Source organism: Ahaetulla prasina, chromosome 6 (genome assembly GCF_028640845.1).
Source record: "Ahaetulla prasina isolate Xishuangbanna chromosome 6, ASM2864084v1, whole genome shotgun sequence".
Classification (NCBI taxonomy): Eukaryota; Metazoa; Chordata; class Lepidosauria; order Squamata; family Colubridae; genus Ahaetulla; species Ahaetulla prasina.
The window spans coordinates 56,088,184-56,108,946 of record NC_080544.1 but is presented as its reverse complement, the minus strand read 5'-3'; the positions used below and the strand labels follow the sequence as shown (position 1 = coordinate 56,108,946).

The 20,763-nt window shown below is 37.7% G+C and overlaps 1 protein-coding gene across 1 annotated transcript in view; it reads right to left on the bottom strand.

Moving 5' to 3' along the window:
- The window catches only part of SORCS1 (sortilin related VPS10 domain containing receptor 1), a 508,480-nt gene that overhangs the window by 86,243 nt on the left and 401,474 nt on the right, over positions 1-20,763 (bottom strand). Inside the window, exons 9-10 of the mRNA XM_058189114.1 lie at positions 16,914-17,093; positions 8,050-8,196 (exon numbers count right to left, since the gene is read on the bottom strand). Coding sequence (XP_058045097.1) covers positions 8,050-8,196; positions 16,914-17,093 — 327 coding nt within the window. The remainder of the gene's footprint in view (positions 1-8,049; positions 8,197-16,913; positions 17,094-20,763) is intronic.

The following is a 20,763-nucleotide window of genomic DNA, read 5'->3' as shown; positions in this document are numbered from 1 at the left end:
CCCAGGTTAGTGACGACCGCCCCCGAGTCCAAGAGTCCAAGAGTTTCCTCTGACCTCCGAGGAACTTTCCTGCTCCTCTTGGTTGTCTGAAGTGCCTCTTCTTCTCCATCCCTACAGGACAGATCTGGTCCGAAGACCCATCCCCCACAGCGCTTTGTCAGCTCGAGATTTTGCAAGGCTCATCAGAGCCCGCTATTTCCTGACTGTCTCGCTGTGACGCTTCTGGTTGAATCCTCAATATGTGGTTTCTTTGTAGAGTGGTTATGTGGCTTGTTTAATGTGATATGATGTCCTTCCTGTTAAAGACTACTTCAGTTTCAACTGCAATAACGCAAGAGCTACCAATAGCTTTAAACTTAATGTCAACCCCTCCAATTTGGATTGCCGAAAATATGACTTCTGTAACAGAATTATCTGTGCTTGGAATGCATTACCTGACTCTGTGGTCTCTTCTCATAACCCCAATGAAGACTGCATCTATAACTAATGCTTGGAATGCTACTGTATTTTTCTTCTCTATAGGTATGTGAGGTAGTTTAGAGCAAAATTTGGGAAGTGCAGTGTAGCTTTATGTGAAGCAGAGGCTGGGCAGACCAGATCTTTCTTCTTTAGAAGGATATTAATGAATGTATGACTATGTGACAGGTGTAAAATGCTCCCGGTTTGGACGGGCTTGCGCAATCCGGTAGTGATGGCAGCTGCTGGTTCGGAGGACTGGTAGCAAAAATCCCTGGCCCTGCCCCCCCGCCTCTGCTGAGCCACACCATCAGCAGACAGGTTTTTTTTTACTTTTAAAAGCAGGTTTTTCTTCAGCCAAAACATGCCTTTAAAAGTAAAAAAAAAAAAAAAAGCCTTTGAGGATCCTGCCCCTCAGCTGAGATCGGCAGAGCCTTTAAACTTTAAATTTTTTTTTTTAAAAGGCTCCTCTGGTGATCTCATCTGAGTTCCTCATCAGCAGAACCTTAAAAAACATGTTTTCTGTAGAAAACCTCCTTTTAAGAGATTCTAAGGCACTTACCTTATTACTGATCGAACACATGGCTTTTTTCCCAGCCCGAAAGCCCCAGTTTCACTTTCAGCACCACACAGAATCAATTGCTTAGCTAATCTATTTCATCACTGAACAACTAATGCTGGCTGGCTTTGCTGGCTGAGGAACTCTGGGAATTGAAGTCCACAAACCTTAAAGTTACTGAGGTTGGAGACCCCTGATCTAAAAAATATAAATAAAATAAAATAATAAAATAAAATATTTGTGCAGCTTTCTGAGATTTGGTGTGTTTCTATAGTGTTTCACTCTAACTACACAAACACACAAAATCTCAGAAAGCTGTATGTGGTATTCTGTGTGTGTGTGTGTGTGTGTGTCAGTTGTGTTGTGTGTGTGTAAAGTGTGAAAGTTGGTTTTTGAGCTTTTTGTGGCTGTGTGAAGTGTGAAGTGCAGCTGCTTTTACATTGTGTGTGAGTCAGTTGTGTTGTGTGTGTGTAAAGTGTGAAAGTTGATTTTTGGTACCTCTTATTGTTTTTTATACTTTGTTTATTATTTTTATTATTTATTGTTATTGGTCACACCCACCCAGTCATCTGACCACCAAGCCACGCCCACCAATTAAGCCACACCCACAAAACCAGTAGGGAAAATTTTTAGATTTCACCCCTACTGTGTGAGATAAAGCTTATTGTGCACATGTTGGTTATGATAAGTGAAGTGGCTTGAATTAGAAAATGTTTTCTATGAGCATGGAGTTGAAAGTTTCTGAATGCAATTGGAATGGTATAAAATGAAAGCAAAACCCACATTAGAATGGAATGGATAGTAAATAATTCAATTTAGAGCTAGGATTATAACAAATCCCACTGATTGTCAAGTAAATAAGGAGTGTTTAGGTGTAATTACACAAAATTGGTCAGGAAATGAATGTGCATGAAGATTTGTATGGAGGTGATACCATTTTAATGGCTGAGAAGCTGATCATTTTCAGTGAATATCTATATAATGGAGTGAGTAATATGGACCTGAAAATTGATAAATCAAAAAACAAGAGATAGCTGCATTTCAGCTTAAAAGACTAAACTGCACTTTCAAAATGGTGGAAAATTAGAGGAAATAGATTAATGTCATGTATTTTCATAGTATGTTTACTAAAAATAGTGAAATTGAGAAATGTTAATATGTGCAATTGGTAATACAAAGGTACTACCATAGATAATATATTGTGTGTTGCAAGGAATGAGTTTTAGTTGAAAGAAGCAAAGAGCAATTGGAACAGAGTAAATAAGTGAAATAAAACAAGGTGAATATGCTGAATGAATGTCAGCTGAATAAAAAAGTGAATGACCAATATTAGCACATTAAATAATTTAGTCATATTAAGAGATTTCATGAGGATTGGATAGCAAAAGAAATATATGAAGATGAATGGGTTAAGAGAAAGGGGAAAAGTGAGAAAATGTAGTTTTCTCTACAACATTTCTTTAGGAATGAGTCCCTCCAAAATAAAGATTATAATAAAAGATAATGTATAAACTCAGTGAAAATAAAGTTAGGTTGCAAAGGTAGAACAATGGGGAGTGTCAATATTATTTCCGTAAATTAGTTTTGGCTAATTTCTTGCATTTTCTTATGTCATGGATTTTATTTTAAGCACGTCAATTACCCCAATACCTGGATGAAATTGTCTATCTGGACCCGTTCCAGTCCGGCTTTCAGCTCGGATACAGTACGGAAACGGCTTTGGTCGCGTTGGTTGATGATCTCTGGAGGGCCAGGGATAGGGGTTATTCCTCTGCCCTGGTCCTATTAGACCTCTCAGCGGCTTTTGATACCATCGACCATGGTATCCTGCTGCACCGGTTGGAGAGTTTGAGAGTGGGAGGCACCGTTTATCGGTGTTTCTCCTCCTATCTCTCTGACCGGTCGCAGACGGTGTTGACAGGGGGGCAGAGATCGACCCCGAGGTGCCTCACTTGTGGGGTGCCGCAGGGGTCGATTCTCTCGCCTCTCCTGTTTAACATCTATATGAAGCCATTGGGTGAGATCATCAGTGGTTTTGGGGTGAAGTACCAACTGTACACTGATGACACGCAGCTGTACTTTTCCACCCCAGGCCACCCCAACAAAGCTATCGATGTACTGTCCCGGTGTCTGGAAGCCGTACGGGTCTGGAGGGGAGAAACAGGCTCAAGCTCAATCCCTCCAAGATGGAGTGGCTGTGGATGCCGGCACCCCGGTACAGTCAGCTGCAATTGCAACTGGCTGTTGGGGGCGAGTCATTGGCCCCGATGGAAAGGGTGTGCAACTTGGGCGTTCTCCTGGTTGGATGGTTGTCTTTTGAAGACCATTTGATGACCGTATCCAGGAGGGCTTTTTATCAGGTTTCCCTGATCCGCCAGTTGCGCCCCTTCCTTGACCGGGATGCCTTATGCACGGTCACTCATGCTCTGGTTACCTCTCGCTTGGATTGCTGCAATGCTCTCTACATGGGGCTCCCCTTGAAGAGCACCCAGAGGCTCCAGTTGGTTCGAATGCAGCCGCGCGGGTGATAGAGAGAGCCTCTCGTGGCTCCCATGTGACACAACTCCTACGCAGGTGGCACTGGCTACCTGTGGGTGTACTTCAAGGTGTTGATTACTACCTTTAAAGCGCTCCATGGCTTAGGGCCGGGTTACTTACGGGACCGCCTACTGCCACCGATTGCCTCTCACCAACCTGTGCGCTCTCACAGAGAGGGACTCCTCAGGGTGCCGTCCGCCAGACAATGTCGTCTGGCGGCCCCCAGAAGTAGGGCCTTCTCTGTGGGGGCTCCCACCCTATGGAATGAACTTCCCCCAGGACTTCGCCAACTTCCGGACCTTTGAACCTTCCGCCGCGAGCTGAAGACATATTTGTTCATCCGCGCAGTCTGGCATAGGGTTTTGATTTTATCTGGTTTTAATTTGAGTGGGTTTTATTCTTTTAATCGCATTTTTAACATGGGCCAGATGGAATCAGTTTTTTAAATTGTATTTTATTTTATATTTATTTTGTTTGGTGTTTTTATCTGGCTGTAAACCGCCCTGAGTCCTTCGGGAGAAGGGCGTTATAAAAATTTGATTAATAAATAAAAATAAATAAATAAATTATTTTGGCCTACTATTTCTCATTACCTTTCTACAGCTTGCATAATATTGCTTTCCCCAAGATAGGTATTATAATAGGTATGCATATATGAATGTAGATTGAAAGCCAGTGTGCTTTATGGCTGAGATTTGGGATTTAGACTTTAACTTTCCAATTTATTCAAACACCATAATTTCATTTCTCAGAGGTTGTTTTGGTTTTATTAAGTGATGGCAACAGGTCAAAATTTACAGTCTATGCCTCTGAAAAGCACTGAAATAAGATCAAGAGAGGGGAAAGGCTAATGAAGAAATTCCAAAGAAATCCCTTATAATTAGATGTGTGTGTATGTGTGTTGTTTATTTTTGGGAAGCTGATTCTTTTTCGCTCCATTTGATTGATTGATTTAGACAAATTGTTTCAAAGGTGATCCTGGGAGTTGTACAAAGATTGAAAGCAAAAATTAAAAATAAACAACTTTGTTCATGAAATCAAATACATAAATCATAGTATTACACATGGCTGAGATTAAAATAAAACAAAATCTATTCCCTTTCAAACTACGAAGACAAAGGGGTTCAATTAACCTCCTGGCCCAAATGCCTGCAGGAACATTCAGTTCTTTAATAATTTTCAAAAAGCCAACAGTGCTAAACTCATCCAGATCTCCAGGGGGATGCTGTTCTAGAGGGCAGGCACAGCAACAGGAAAGGCCATTAATTAGATCAAAGGTAATCCATTCAATTCCAGAATTGGAATTAAATTAAATAAATACACTTTAATATTCACAGAAACCATTCCTTCAACATAGCTATTTTTTCAAGAATATTATTTTGTTATTCCTGCAAAAATCAGGCAATACTGAATGTGTTGACATTATTACATTAAGTATATACATCAGATACATACATGGTTATTCTTTATATGAAGAATATAAAGAATACTTCATATTCTTTATGTTCTTCTTTATATTCTTTATTATTTTATTCTTTACATGTGGATGCTGGCTGCAACTCCTCAAGTTAAACTAAGGCATTAGCTACCCAATCCAAGGTAAATTCCTGGGAATTATGTAATTGTTCATGTTCTCCAACATTTACAGCAGGGGTGAAATGCTCCTGGTTCGGACCGGATCGCCCGATCTGGTAGCAATGGTGGTGGGTGGTTCGGAGAACCAGTAGCAAAAATCCCTGCCCCCCTTCCCCCTACATGCCCAGCTGAGCCACACAATCATCAGAGGTTTTTTTTTCTTTTAAAAGCATTTTTTCTTTGGCAGAAAAAATGCTTTTAAAAGTAAAAAAAAGCCTCTGATGATCAGGTGGCTCAGCTGGGATTGTCAGAACCTTTTCAAAGCATTTTTTCTATAACCTCTTCGGCTGAAGAGACTGTAAAAAAAAGCTTTTAAAGGATTCTGGTAATCAAGCAATTCAGCTGCGATCATCAGAACCCTTTAAAAACATTTTTTCTACAACCTCTTCGGCCAAAGAGGCTGTTAAAAAATGCTTTTAAAAGGCTCCTCTGGCAATCCCAGCTGATCATCAGAGGCTTTTAAAAGCATTTTTTAACAACTTCTTCAGCTGAAGAGGTTGTAGAACAAATGCTTTTAAAAGTAAAAAAAAAAGTTGGCCACGCTCACCCAGTCACATTACTCTCCCCACCAAGCCATGCCCACAGAACCGGTAGTAACAAATTTTACATTTCACCCCTGATTTACAGTATATATCAGAAAGACATTTTCCCCATTATTTTATTCACTTTATTTTTATAAATTGACCACAGGTGTAGTGTATGAATTCTCTTTCTCTATCTTCTGAACACATGTATCCTATGGCTTTAAAAGAGGTGGACTGCAACAATAAAAAGAAGGCAAAGGGACTATCCATTCTCCAGTAAGTATTTTTTATTGTTCACAAGATTTCGAACAAACCTTTTTAGAGAAGAGGGTATGGTCTTGGAATTTGGGAGCCAGCCAGGAAAAAGGAAGAAGTTGAGAATGACTTTTTCCAAGGTTGACATACCTCTTCCAAGTTCATCCTCACTAATATACTATCTCACATTAGACCATTTGTTCAGGACTCATATTGTTGTGACCTCTTTAAAGGAAAGGGTCAAGGTACATCTGTCACTCTTTCCAAGGGAAAAATTGCCTGAACACATTACCTAAGAGAAGTGCTGTGATCAGGTCCATTTACCATTCATTTGACAGGAGAGAGTTAGAAAACTGACAACAAAGCAATGTTTATTTGTATGTCTTTGAGAGAGGAAAGAATAAAATGTATCTTCATTAGAGTGTATCTGAGTGAATAGTTTGTGGTGGAAATTAAAAGATGGACTTCCCATTGTTTGACTCCTTTTTAGAAAGGATCCTACCCATGATAGTGAAAGAAATTCAAATAGTGTGACTGGCCAACATTTTTGCTATGATTTATGAATGTAAAAATGATATGATAGGCAAGCAAATTGCTTTTCCTTAAATTTTCAAGTCAAAAATAAACTACCAACTATATGTTAATGTTAATTTGGGCATTAAAAAGGTAATAAACCACTGGGCATCAAGGATACTTAGAAGAAAGCAACATCCTAACAGAAATGTTCTTATTCACCACTATTACTTTATTAATTAACTGTATATTAACATGCATATGCCATAACAATTTTGAGGACCTACTATATTGATTAAATTTCTATTGTAATTTGCATAAGACCATAAAGGACCTCTTCCATCCTTTTTGGGTTTATCTTATTGCTTCTGGTACAAAAAGAAAACAAATTCTGCTTCAGTATAATTGTGAGCTACATCCTTTCTCTAAATAAAATAGTAACTATTTTTTAAAAAGAAACAAATCATAATCCTGAAAACAAATTCCATGCAAGTAGTCCTTGATTTATGACCATAATTGAGTCCAAAATTTCTGATTTTAGACAAAACACTTGTTAAGTGAATTTTGCCCCATTTTATGACCTTTCTTGCCATAGCTGTTAAGAGAATCCTGCAGTTATTAAGTTAATACTATGTTTGGGAATAAACTTCCCCATTGTTAAGTGAATCTGATTTCTCCATTCACTTTGCTTGAAAGAAGGTCACAAAAGGTGATCACGTGACTTTGGGAAATTGCAACTATTATAAATTGCAAAGCATTCTAATTCTGATCACATGACCATGAGAATATTGCAATGGTAGTAAGAACAGTCATAAGTCACTTTTTTTCAGTGCCATTGTAACTTTGAATGGTCACTAAATGACTGTTGTAAGTCAGAACTACCTGTATAACAATAAAAGACCCTTAAAAACTTCAAGCACAATTCTGCCCTAAAGCCTGAGAAAGCAGCTACATTTTCAATTACTTTCTGAATGACATTGAAGTGAGATTCAAATGGATTTCTGCAGAGATACTGTTCCAGAGAGCAGAAATTGTAACAGAGAAAGCATATTTCCTGGGCTCCAACAAATAATACTATTTTATGAAGGGGGCAATTTATCCTGATAATGCTATCTGCACTTAGTTCCATGATTTACCATAAAAAATTAATATAGCAAGACTATTTGCTTAGACAAATGACTCATTTCTTGCACCCTTATTGCCCTGACTCATAATGGCTAGTATATGTTGTCAAAAGATTCAGTTGGACAAAAGTGTTCAAGAATAGACATTCCTTTTCCAGAGAAAAGAAGAATATCTTCATTTCCATCTATAATCTGTATAATAAGAAGAGGGTTTCCCCCTCCTTCATGCCTAAATCATCACTTACTATGATAGGAGCAATGATCTGGTTTCTTTTTCAATGTTCAAGAATAGTGAAAAGAAAAATAAGCTCATTTCCATCTCAAAAATTTTAAAACATTGCCTGAAAAAAAAAACCCTCTATGAAAAAATTGTGGGGAAGAGGCTATATCACTGTATATAATAAGAGGGTTTTTCCGTCCCTCATGCCCATAAACCTTCACTTACTAGGAGGCAATGAACTGGATTCCCTCTCAGATCTGTGTCCGGGGCCTGCAGCAAATGCCAGTCTCTGCCTTTGTTGTAGGTGATGAAAGTTTTTACTTGGTTGTCAATCTTCTTGTTAGCCAAGAACATTCCCTTTATCCCTGCTACCTAGGAGAAATTGACATGGCTGAAAAACAAGATAAATTTGACACAAATTGTGTGTGCATTTGGTACCTGTCAAATCTAACTTTAGAAATAGCATACAGAATGAATATGTAGCAGGCTCCAAGGTGAAAATTGCATCAAAAGGTTTCTTACTTACCAGAGGTTGGGGAAAAAAAATAAGATGGAAACTACTGTAGATTCAAACAGGTTAGAAGAAGACGTTGCAGGGTTGAACATAAAAAACAAAATGTAGATTTTGATGAAGTGACTGGGACAAAAGCAGTCACACTCATTGGAGTTTTATTTAAGTTTGTAGATGGTAAAAAAAAAAGTGTGTTTCATTGAATATATATTCTACACCTTCATATAAATCATGCTTACCTGTGTTTGGGTAGATAGGGTTATCTGTGCATGCATCTCTCCCTCCCTCCCTCCCTCCCTCCCTCTCTCTCTCTCTCTCTCTCTCTCTCTCTCTGTGTGTCTGTTTTTCTATGTGTGTATTTAGGAACTCTTTGGGAGAAGGAAAAGCATCAGCTTCTTTGAAGGAGACAATATTGTGCACTTCCCTGAGAAGCCATTTCTTGATCTGACTTTATTATGCAACACCAATTCCAATCTTATATAAAAGTTTGGAAGGTATAATTACAATAGTTGCAAAGTAGACCGTACATATCTTGTTCTTTTTCAGTTGTGGCTTAGGCCTGGCAATGGGAGGAAACCAGATTATTTTGATAGATCATCTTTTTCAGACTCATGAGGTGGCGAGATCAGCTCTCTTGACCCTATTAGACCTCTCAGAGGTATTTGATACTATCACTGGCATTGTTCTGGGCCACCTGGAGGGTTGCAAGTAGAGATGGCATTATTTTGCAATGACTTCACTCCATTATGAATGGATGGGTATGGGTTATGAATCGGGGTTGCTGTACAAGGAGTCAATCTTAGTGGAAACACTGGCTTCATATCTGCTGTTATTTTAGCTCCAAATACAATTCGAAATGCAAATTAAACCTAAACAGTTTTATATGATTATATGGTTGTCCAGTTCAATTAATTGTAGCTGTTTATGGAATAGGGAGCCCTGGAACACTTGTAACTCATGATCTTGACATTGGATTACTGCAATATTCTTCTGTTTCTTTTGAAAATGAACTGGAAGCTGAAGTTGATACAATTTATTTGCCTGAACATGATATTTCCTATAAGCTTTCAGTCATAGATTATGAGTTTTGGAGATGCTACGTTGGTTCCAAATACAATTCAAAGTGCAAATTCAATCTAAACACTTTTATATGGTTCCTGGTTACCTTTATGATCACCTCCTTTTGGCCAATTTGCCTGAATCATATCCCAACACTAAACCCAAATCAATTCTATGTCCCAACACTTACCCCAAAAGGCAAGATAAAAGGTCTTTCCTGTGTCTACCCCATTCCTATAGAATTGCCTCTCCCCTTTAGTCAAGGCTGCCCTAATTTTTCAAAAGGCAGTGAAGACAATATTGTTTTAACATTTAAACTGCTTGCTTGCTCAATTTGTAAATTCAAAGGTAAGAAAGCTTTATATTTTGCATTTTTCTCATTTTGAGGTTAATTTATTTCTAACGAGTTCTTATAGACTTGTTTATATGGTTTGTTGGTGCATATTGTTTGTTTTATTGTAAAATAATTTTTGCCAAATTGAAAGACCTGGTAGGGGGAAAAAACCCAGTAGAATTTTTCTTCACAGCATTATTTATTATTTTGCTTAATAGATTCTGCTAACTCTTTCTTCATAAATTTGTCTGATTCTTCCTTCAAACAACTGCATATAAGGAAACGAAACAAAGCCAGGGTCACTCTTTCCTCTTATTATATCTTGTTTTATCATGAATTGTCAAACTGTCATCAAGTCTTATACAGTAATTCCAATTAATGCAATGGAAAGAGAAGCAAATTACACATTTTTTTCCTTCAGAAATGATACCAAACGATTGATGATAATCTTTCACAATCTAATATTTTCCTGTTAAGTTGGAGTGATATTTCCATAATTCCAAAAGAAGCCCAGAAGGTACAGGTTAGGGGAAATAGTCCACCAATTTTTGGAACAATTCATTTCACTGAGAATAAAAGTGGAACAGATAAGGGAGAAGAAATGAAAAATAACTTTCATTCATCAGAAAAGCTTGACTTTGTCTCTGTGCTGAAAATCAATATTCCAATATCTCTAGTTTCCCTAAAGATCAAATATATCTTTTGTTTTTTTGCCCAATATTTACAGCATGAGATTCTGCCTTTGGGTAAATTGCTGCTTCTGCCAGAGAGTTAGTGGGGTGGGAGAGTCCCCTTCTGTATTTCAGCAGGGAATTTCTAGTTAATACATCCTATTCTGCTTCCTTGGCATGAGCAACAACACTCAAAGTTATATTTTCTTCTTAGCCATTGTTGTTTAACTATTATTCAACAGCTAGGTATTGTAGTTCTAGAAAATATTACCAGTGTTTAAAGTTAGATTGTTAAAGTCTAGCTTTAAGAAGGTGAAAGGAAATAGAAAATGAGGACATCTAGGAAAGGCAGAAGAATACAAAGGGTTTTGCTTGATCTAAAATTTTGATGGGATACCAGGCAGTTTTAATTAGCATTTGGCACCATGTTATTATTTTTTAGGGTTGCAGGTAAGTGATAAAAGGATACACATACTTTTCCATGTTAAAAGTAATGAAATTTGTAAATTTAAATTTGCATCTTTATTTCAGATAATAAAGAAGTTATTTCACATTTGCTGAAATATAATATGCATATTTACTCTATGCTTCTCCCATAAAATTCCTTGGTTTTGTATATGTGTGTACATAGTAAACAAGAAAAAAATAATTCTGCGGGTATAAACAAAAGAAGAATGCAATAATATTTAAATAAGCAATGCAAGGAATCAAGAACCTGAGTTGCGGAAAAAAAGGGATGTATGTATGTATGTATGTATGTGTGTGTGTGTGTGTGTGTGTGTATATGTATGTATGTATGTATGTGTGTATGTATGTATGTATATATATATATATATATATATATATATATATATATATATATGTATATATATATATATATATATATATATATATATATATGTATATCTATATAATATATATAAGACAGCATTCTGCACAAACAGAAAAATATCCACCATCCTAAGAAACCCCAAAGACAAAATTGAGTTAGAAAATCAAGGAGTATATGAAATCCCATGCACCGCCTGCCCCACCACATACATTGGACAAACCAACAGAAGAATAAGTGCACGCATTGAAGAACACAAGAACTCATTCAAAAAAGAGGAACCAACTTCTTCCCTGGTCCAACACTTTAAAGTCACAGGACATGATATTGACTTTAAAAGACCAGAACTATTGCCAAAACAGACCACTTTAACAAAAGAATAATCAGAGAAGCCATTGAGATAGAAACACGCCCACACAGCATGAACAAACGAGATGACACCTCCCGCCTACCAGCCATTTGGAAACCCGCCCTTATTGACAAACGAGTCCCTAACACGAGGAATGACACCAGACCCACACTCACAAGATCCACACAGGATGTCACCACCGCACATCCACCCAGAAAGCAGACCCAAACCCACACTGATCATGAAGCATGACCAAGGACCAGAAGCCAGACCGCAGCTGCAACATTAGCCATTTCAAACCCCTCCAGTCCATTCATGCAGCAGACTGACACCCACTATGAAGATGTAGCACGACCACAAAGCCAAACAACAGCTATGCAGCTCAAATCCCCCTGCAGCACAGACTAGACTGAGCACAACCAAGCCCCCACCAACACAGGACACACCCCCATCCAATCAGAGCACAGAAAAAACCCCATCCAATCAGAGCACAGCCAAGCTCCCACCCAATCAGTTCAAACCCCCACTAGCAGTTAAAAGGAAGAAACAGCTGCGATCACACATTGCTCCCAGAAGCACGAAGCTGAAGCCTGAAGATGACGAATGAGACTTCGAAACGTCGCCAAGACACTTCCAATTTTACACGGGAGAAAACCCAACAACCAAAGACCTATATACAAACACCGTGAAAACCTCAGAAAAATATATATATATATATATATATATATATATATATATATATATATATATATATATATATATATATATATATATAGGTCTTTGGTTGTTCGGGTTTTCTCCCGTGTAAGATTGGAAGTGTCTTGGCGATGTTTCGACGAAGTCTCATTCGTCATCTTCAGGCTTCAGCTTCGTGCTTCTGGGAGCAATGTGTGATCGCAGCTGTTTCTTCCTTTTTAACTGCTAGTGGGGGTTTGAACTGATTGGGTGGGAGCTTGACTGTGCTCTGATTGGATTGGGGTTTTTTTGTGCTCTGATTGGCTGGGGGTGTGTTCTGTTTGGGTGGGGGCTTGGTTGTGCTCAGATTAGTCTGAGTTGCAGGGGGATTTGAGCTGCATTGCTGTTGTTTGGCTTTGTGGTCGTGGTCGTGCTACATCTTCATAGTGGGTGTCAGTCTGCTACATGTATGGATTGGAGGGGTTTGAAATGGCTAATGTTGCAGCTGTGGTCTGGCTTCTGGTCCTTGGCCGTGCTTCCTGATCAGTGTGGGTTTGGGTCTGCTTTCTGGGTGGATGTGTGGTGGTGACATCCTGTGTGGACCTCGTGAGTGTGGGTCTGGTGTCATTTCTCGTGTTAGGGACTCGTTTGTCAATAAGGGCGGGTTTCCAAATGGCTGGTAGGCGGGAGGTATCATCTCGTTTGTTCATGCTGTGTGGGCGTTTTTCTATCTCGATGGCTTCTCTGGTTATTCTGTTGTTAAAGTGTTCAGTTTTGGCAATAGTTCTGGTCTTTTTAAAGTCAATATCGTGTCCTGTGGCTTTAAGGTGTTGGACCAGAGAAGAAGTTGGTTCCTCTTTTTTGACTGAGTTCTTGTGTTCTTCAATGCATGCACTTATTCTTCTGTTGGTTTGTCCAATGTATGTGGTGGGGCAGGCGGTGCATGGGATTTCATATATATAAAAGAATATTATAGAAATCAAGAAAATATTTTTCACAAAGATGGACCTAGTAAAAGACTAAGAAGGCAGGGAAGAAAGAAAGTCACAAATGTGTGGTAAAACTATACAAAAAAAGCCTTAAATCATTGATCCATACAAAGGTACAATGATCAATGTAGAACTGTAACTTTTAGCAAATAAAGTTAAATGTGCCTCAGAAAGTATTATCAATAACAATGCTCATTGAGTAGACAAAATACAAGCAGAACTGCTTAAAATCCTGCAAGCTGATGCTCTTAAAATACCATTTGCAGTTTGTAGGCAAATATGGAAAACACAGCAGTAGCTGCAGGACTGAAAAAGGTCAATCTATATTCCAATCTAAAAAAATAGTAGTGGTAAAGAGAATAATCCAGCCACCAAATACTTGCACATAGTTCTCATCCTTGTAAAATAATGCTCAAAATGTTGCAATCTGGACTTCAGCAGCATATGGAATAAGAACTATCAAAGGTGCAACCTGGTTTCAGAAGCTGAGGCATCCAGGATTACATTTCAACCACCTTATGGATAATGGAAGAGCCAAGAGAGTTTTTGCCTTAAGGCAAATATTAAGTTTTCTGACTGCATGAACAAATTGTGAACAGCCTTTAAAAATTTTGGTGTGCTAAACTACCTGAATTGCAAATTGAAGAAACTCTATGTTGATCAGGAAGTAACGGTTATAATGGAATATAGGAGAGCTAACTGGCTCAAAGAGGAAATAGGAATGTGGTAAGAATTAAATACTGTCACATATTCCATTTAATTTTACATAGAACATATCGTGAAAATGTTGAAGTAAAAGAAATATGATTTGTAAAAAATACAACCTGAGATATTCTGATGATACCCTTAAATGGGGAAGACTTAAATAATCTTGTGTTGAAGCTAAAAGACAAAAGTATAAAACTACAAATAGGTGAAGAAATAGTAAAAGTAATAACAAACTTACTTTCCTTGGTTCTAAAATCTGGAGAGATAATGACTGAACATGAAGTAAGGAAACTTGGACAAAAGACTGTGACAAATCTAAGCAAAATAATAACATTGCCAAGAAAGATTGATGGAAGGGTATTCTTGGTCATCAAATGGCTCTAAAATTTGCATCATTTAAACAACTGAATGAAGAAAATCAGTGCCTCTGAATTGTCATGCTGGATAAAATTGTTGTGAGTACCTTGATTAGTAAGAGGAACATGTCATTCAATAACGGATTTAAAAAAAACAGGTCAGGAAAGCACTGATAGTGAAGTATTTTTTATACATAAAGAGAAAGCAATATTAAGACTTTGGAGAAAGTCTTGCATCTTTGCAAAAAATGATGGTAATAAAAAAAAGAGATTAACAGGACCTCTGAAGCCTGGATACCATTACTAATATCATGAACATGAAAAGAACTCATTTACCAAAAGACAGTTCTGGAGTATGATTGTCTACCACATCACAAAGAGTTGGAAGTGATTACATGATTGAGCAATAATTATGATTAAACATTATGATTGAAGAACAGATCCATGAGTATCTTGAATACAGCCCATAAATATTTTAGTGCAAAAACTAAAATCACTCCAATTTTATATTGTATATAAAAATGTATTTTTGTTTTTTATTTAAAAAAACCTTTCCTTGTTAATAGTTAATGAGATAGACCACCTGAAAAATAAGGAGAAATTTCCTGACAGTTAGAACAATTAATAAGTGGAATGACTTGCCTGCAGAAGTTGTGAATGTTCCAACATTGGAAATTTTTAAGAAAATGTTGGATAGCCATCTGACTGAAATGGTGTAGGGTTTCCTGCCTGGGCAGGGGGTTGGACTAGAAGGCCTCCAAGGTCCCTTCCAACTCTGTCATTATATATTATATTATAAAATATTTTAAATAGAAAAGGGCTCTTCACATATGAGTGATGCCTAAAGAGAGTATATGGAAGGCAGGGTCAAGTACAATGGCACTACTTCCTACATCTTTGCAAATCCAATAATATTTTTCCTTAAAATCTTCAGGATAAAAAAAAGAACTTGAGTGAGGGCAAGGGCAGAGTACAAGGAACACAAACATGTATTGAGCAATTCCAGTATACCCAGCCCCATCTGTAACAAACATCCTCACACACTTGTCTAGTATGTCTTCAAATAGCTCTTTCAAGTATGTGTATGATTAAAAAGCAGCATCCCTACCCAAATGTGCCTCTTTGTGAAAATGACAGAATAAATTCAATGGAATGGCTTGTTATAAATCAGAATATTCATTCAAATATTCCACATAGTCAAAGAGAACAAAATTTAAAGAATAAAATAAACAAACCCACCCATATAAGCTTTTATAACTCTTACACATATATTTATTTCCTATCTCTTCCTACTTTATCAACTGATTTTTTCCCCCTCCTCTCACCTGTTCTTTCTCTTCATTTATTCTTAAACGCTCATCATTCATAGCAATCCTAGCAATTGGCTAGAGCAATCAAAGTGAAGGAAATGGTTTCTGCCAAGTTCAATGTCAGCCAATATTCCTTCTATGTAGGCAATCAACAGATGCGACATGACTAGTCTGATCACATCAATTTCAATCCAGACTGCTATGAATGTCAGCTTAATAAAACAGAGGCTTTCTTTCAATCTTTCCTTTTCTTCTCGCTCCCTCTCCCTTTGAGCTATAGGACATCTTTACATAATGCAGCGGAACCACTCCTTAATCTGATGGTAATAGAAGACAACAGCTTTTCAAAAACTTGCCAAAGCGCATGGGGGATTAATATATTGTTGTGAAAGAATTTTTCTTCACTGTAGTCAAGAAATGTCCTGCTTATTCACCCACACTCATCTGCTTTTAAACACTGACCTTTAAGGCTTTCTCCATGTTTACTGAGAGTGCTTACTATTTATAGATGCTCAAAATAGGATGTCAAGACAATCAGTCCACCAAAATCTCTTTAATGTTCACAAAAGTATGGAAGAGAGAGATAGACCCTTTCCTCTCAAATACTACGTAAGTTGATGGGTAAAATACAATGATAGTCTTTATTGTTTATGTAGGTGAACTCAGGTATGGCTTTTCTTCAAAAAAATTATGGGTGATTTCTACAGTGTCTGAACTATGAAACATGGTCCCCTGCTCAGTTAGATCCATGCCGATACCTCATGCAGATGTGAGAAGAGAATCTGTGTACTTAAGTAACAAGGCAGATGGTAACTCCGTAGGCATGTGTGTATATGCCTATGAATATGCACATACATTTCTGACCCACCGCTCATCAACACATGAAAGCATTGCCCCCTTCTGTTTTAGGTGAAGAGATTTCATAAGTGTGTAGAAATCACTTCATGCAAATCTACGTATTTAAGAGCTGCCTATATTCAGCAGTTAAATGCAACTGATCGGAATGTGCTTTTGTCTTGTCTTAGAGGTGAAGGTAGAGGTGAGTGTTGATGAAACCAAGTTATCTATAGATGTACAAATCAACCTCAGTACTACAATTGTGCACTGATATCCAATATTGATATATAATACTGATTGCAAAGATGAATGTAACTCTGGGGAAATATTATTTTTGTATATTCCTTCCTCACGTAGAGATTACATTGCACATCCAATTAAATTTCCAGTTACAGATCAAGGACACTTCAACCTTAGCTAATGATTTTCATGAGATGAAAATACGCACTGTTTTCACATACCTCATACAGGTCTATCATCACATTGCCTTCTAGGTCTCGACTACTTTTGACATTTTCTAAAGCCAGGGTAAAGTAAATCCCCTGGGTATCAGAGATGTAAAGGTTGTATGTATCATTCTGGTTCCATTCCTGAACTGCAGCAAACACTTGATTCTCATCAGTGCTGATAACATGCATGTCCTGAGGGAGAAACCACAAAAAGACATTATGGTTGGCATTTCATTTGTCACTGTTCCAAGGACAAGGCAGGGTAATCCTCTAGAAGCCAAACTCACAGTCATTATGGAATCTAATCAGAAATCCAAACCAATTTATTTGCATGCGCACATCCATATTTTACAGATTCTTTGTTCTGCTAATATATGCAGAGTTATAATGAAATGAAATCACATTAAGTGAGCATTTATATTAGTCATTGTATTGTACAGCAGTAATGAAAATGAGTGTATTTGTTACACAAAATGTCAAATTTTACAGTTAAGACTCTTTGTTGCATTATGGAAAGGGATTTTCAAAACAATATTCCAATCTATTGTATTTAAAGTTGAGAGTAAATTACAGCCTTCATAAACTTGATGTTGCTTTATACTACAGCTGTGGAATTTAATTGTAGTGCATTTAATTTCCTATACTACTGTAACTTATAAACATTCTTTTTAAAAAAGTTCCTAAGAACTTCACAGTGTGGCATTATCTCGTTATCATTCAAAATATAAGTTTTCATTCTCCATTTTTAATTAGTCCATGTCTTCTTTTTACACATACATATGTATCTACATATCTATTTTTTTATTTCAACAACCATGTGTTTGACAGGCAGTGTTGTGTATTTCTATGCTGTGATTGAGCATTTGAAGTAAAAGTTAACAAACCTATATGATCACTAATCTATGGCAAAGACAAAGAGAATAGGCCTCATCATAACATGAGCCAGAACCATCAGGCATAGATCATACTACTCAAGACACTGAATGCAATCAAAGAACCAAAAAAACCTCAGTGTGGCAGTCCTGCATTCATTTTGCTGGGAGATTGGGGATGCATTGCCTGAAACAGAAAGAGCTGATGAAAGTCTGCTTAACCTTAATGAGCGCAGGCAATGTATGTTCTGCACTTGGTTGACCTTGTGCTCAGAAGCTAACTCAGGCTGAACCTAATTTGTAACCAGATGGGAATCCAGCAGAATGGAAACTCACTTGCTTCATGGTGTTTCTTCACAAGTGCTTGCCAGGTCCTGGGGGTTGTGGGTGGGAAGCTTACTGACAGGTGCTGGTGAAGAGGAGATTAAATTTACCTGCAAGATTCTGATTCCATGGTTAATCCATGGGATCAAAGAGCTGCTAGATAAGCAATTGCCTTTCTTCTTCTCGTGCCACTTTTCAATACCTGCTATCCTGGGAATATTTGTCAGAGGTGATAATAAAAGTGGGGAGAGATGTCTCTTTCTTCTTGAAATCTCATAATCCCATGGAACAGCTTTGGGTGATTAAAGGCAGTACAGAGGGACAGTCTTGTTTGAAAGAATCAGAATTTCCTATCGCCAAATGCAGAATGGGCCTGGAAATTGTTGAACTGGGAAGAGAGATATGTCCTCTGCAACCTAAAATGGTTAATGAGATCTGACCAAATGCAAGATCCTGACCACATCATGTACTATATTAGGAGGCACTATAAATTTTTTACAGAGGCATGATTGCGAGTGTTTTAATAAACTGCATCACTGTTTATTAAATTGCCTCAGATAGTCAGAAGTCCACACAGAAAGTGGTAAGAACAGCTGAGAAGATTATAGGAAGCTCGCTTCCTGTTATTCAGGATTACTGCTTATAAGCACTATGTGTTTATAGCTCAAAGACCACACATACCCACTTTAGGGTCTGTTTCTCTTGCTCCCCTCTGGGAGGAGGTTTTTGTAACCGCTTTGTTCCCTATGCCATCCATCTGGTAAACTTGCAAGATTAGTTTTTCTCCCCATGTACATTTATATGTTTGAACTAGATTGTGTTGTTTCTCTGTGTCATATAATATATGTGGGTATATGCATATTTATTTATCTATATTTTTATCATATTTATATGGTATATATTGGAGATGGTGACCCTTTGAGACTAATGAAATTTCATTTTAATGTATGCCAATTAATGTACATTTAAAGTGACAATAAAGCAGGGGTGAAATCTAAAAATTTTCCTTACCGGTTCTGTGGGCGTGGCTTAATTGGTGGGCATGGCTTGGTGGTCAGATGACTGGGTGGGCATGGCCAATAACAATAAATAATAAAAATAATAAACAAAGTACACAAAACAATAAGAGGTACCAAAAACCAACTTTCATACTTTACACACACACAACACAACACAACTGACACACACACAATGTAAAAGCAGCTGCACTTCACCCAAAATGGCCCCTGCAACATGCAGGAACCTCACACAGCCACAAAAAGCTCAAAAACCAACTTTCACACTTTACACACACAAACAACTCAACGTAACACAACACAATTAACTCTCTCTCACACACACAAAATGCCACATACAGCTTTGTGAGATTTTGTGTGTTTGTGTAATTAGAATGAAACTAACTACAGAAAGACACCAAATCTCAGAAAGCTGCACAAATATTTTATTTTATTATTTTATTTTATTTATATTTTTTAGATCGGAGTCTCCAACCTTAGTAACTTTAAGGTTTGTGGACTTCAATTCCCAGAGTTCCTCAGCCAGCAAAGCAGGCAGATTAAGTTGCTGACTGATGAGATGGATTTCAGATGGATAGCAGATTCAGTTGCTAGCTGATGCAACTGATGTAAAGCATGGCTTTCCCAGCCTGAAAGGAGCAGTAATAAGGTAAGTGCTTCATCGCAGCCCAGAATCTCATAAAAGGAGGTTTTCTACAAGTTCTTCAGCTGAATAGCTTGTAGAAAACATATTTTTTTTAGGTTCTGGTGATGAGGAACTCAACTGGAATCACCAGAGGAGCCTTTTAAAACCTTTTTTAAAAAAACCTTTTTTGGCCGAAGAGGCTGTTAAAAAAAACTTTTAAAGGGTTCTGACGATCTCAGCTGAGCTGATCATCAAATGTTTTTTTTTTACTTTTAAAGGCATGTTTTTGGCTGAAGAAAAACTGCTTTTAAAAGTAAAAAACAAACAAACAAACTCTGATGATGGTGAGGCTCAGCAGAGGCAGGAGGCGGGACCAGGGGTTTTTGCTACTGGTTCTCCGAACCACCACCTGCCATCAGTACCAGATCGGGCGAGCCAATCTGAACCGGGAGCATTTCACCCCTGCAATAAAGTTATTCTAAGACTAAGGTTAAATTCTAAATTGTTAGCAAAACAACAAGAGCAAAAGATGAAAGACAGCTGTTGACAAAACAACTAAAGGTATATTCAAACTGCCTCTGCAGTGGGCTGCGGAAAAGACAAAGAATATCATGAAGATCTGTCCTTTAAATACAGTTAACGGGGCATCTTTGTGTGGTGGTTAGCAGGATGTGAAGTTGAGCTCCTATAATCAGAATTGGATTAAACAGTATTATAATTGGCTCCAACTCTGTTAAGATCTTATATCTGCAATGTGAAGATAGTGAAAAAGCAAGGAGAAAACAGTCTCACAGTTGCAGAGTTTGGTGGCTCTACTGTACAGATAACTAAGTTCTTTCTCTCACTTTTCACGTATTCAAGCAGTCTTGAGAAGCCGTACTTAGTATTCCTGGTGGCTGTGAGTATACATTGTTTATCTGCCACTCTTTCTACCATTCTTCTTCTTTTTTTCAGTCTATATTTTACTAGGCTAAAGAATTGTCAGCAAACTTGACATGGACAACAACTGCTACTGAAGTGCACTA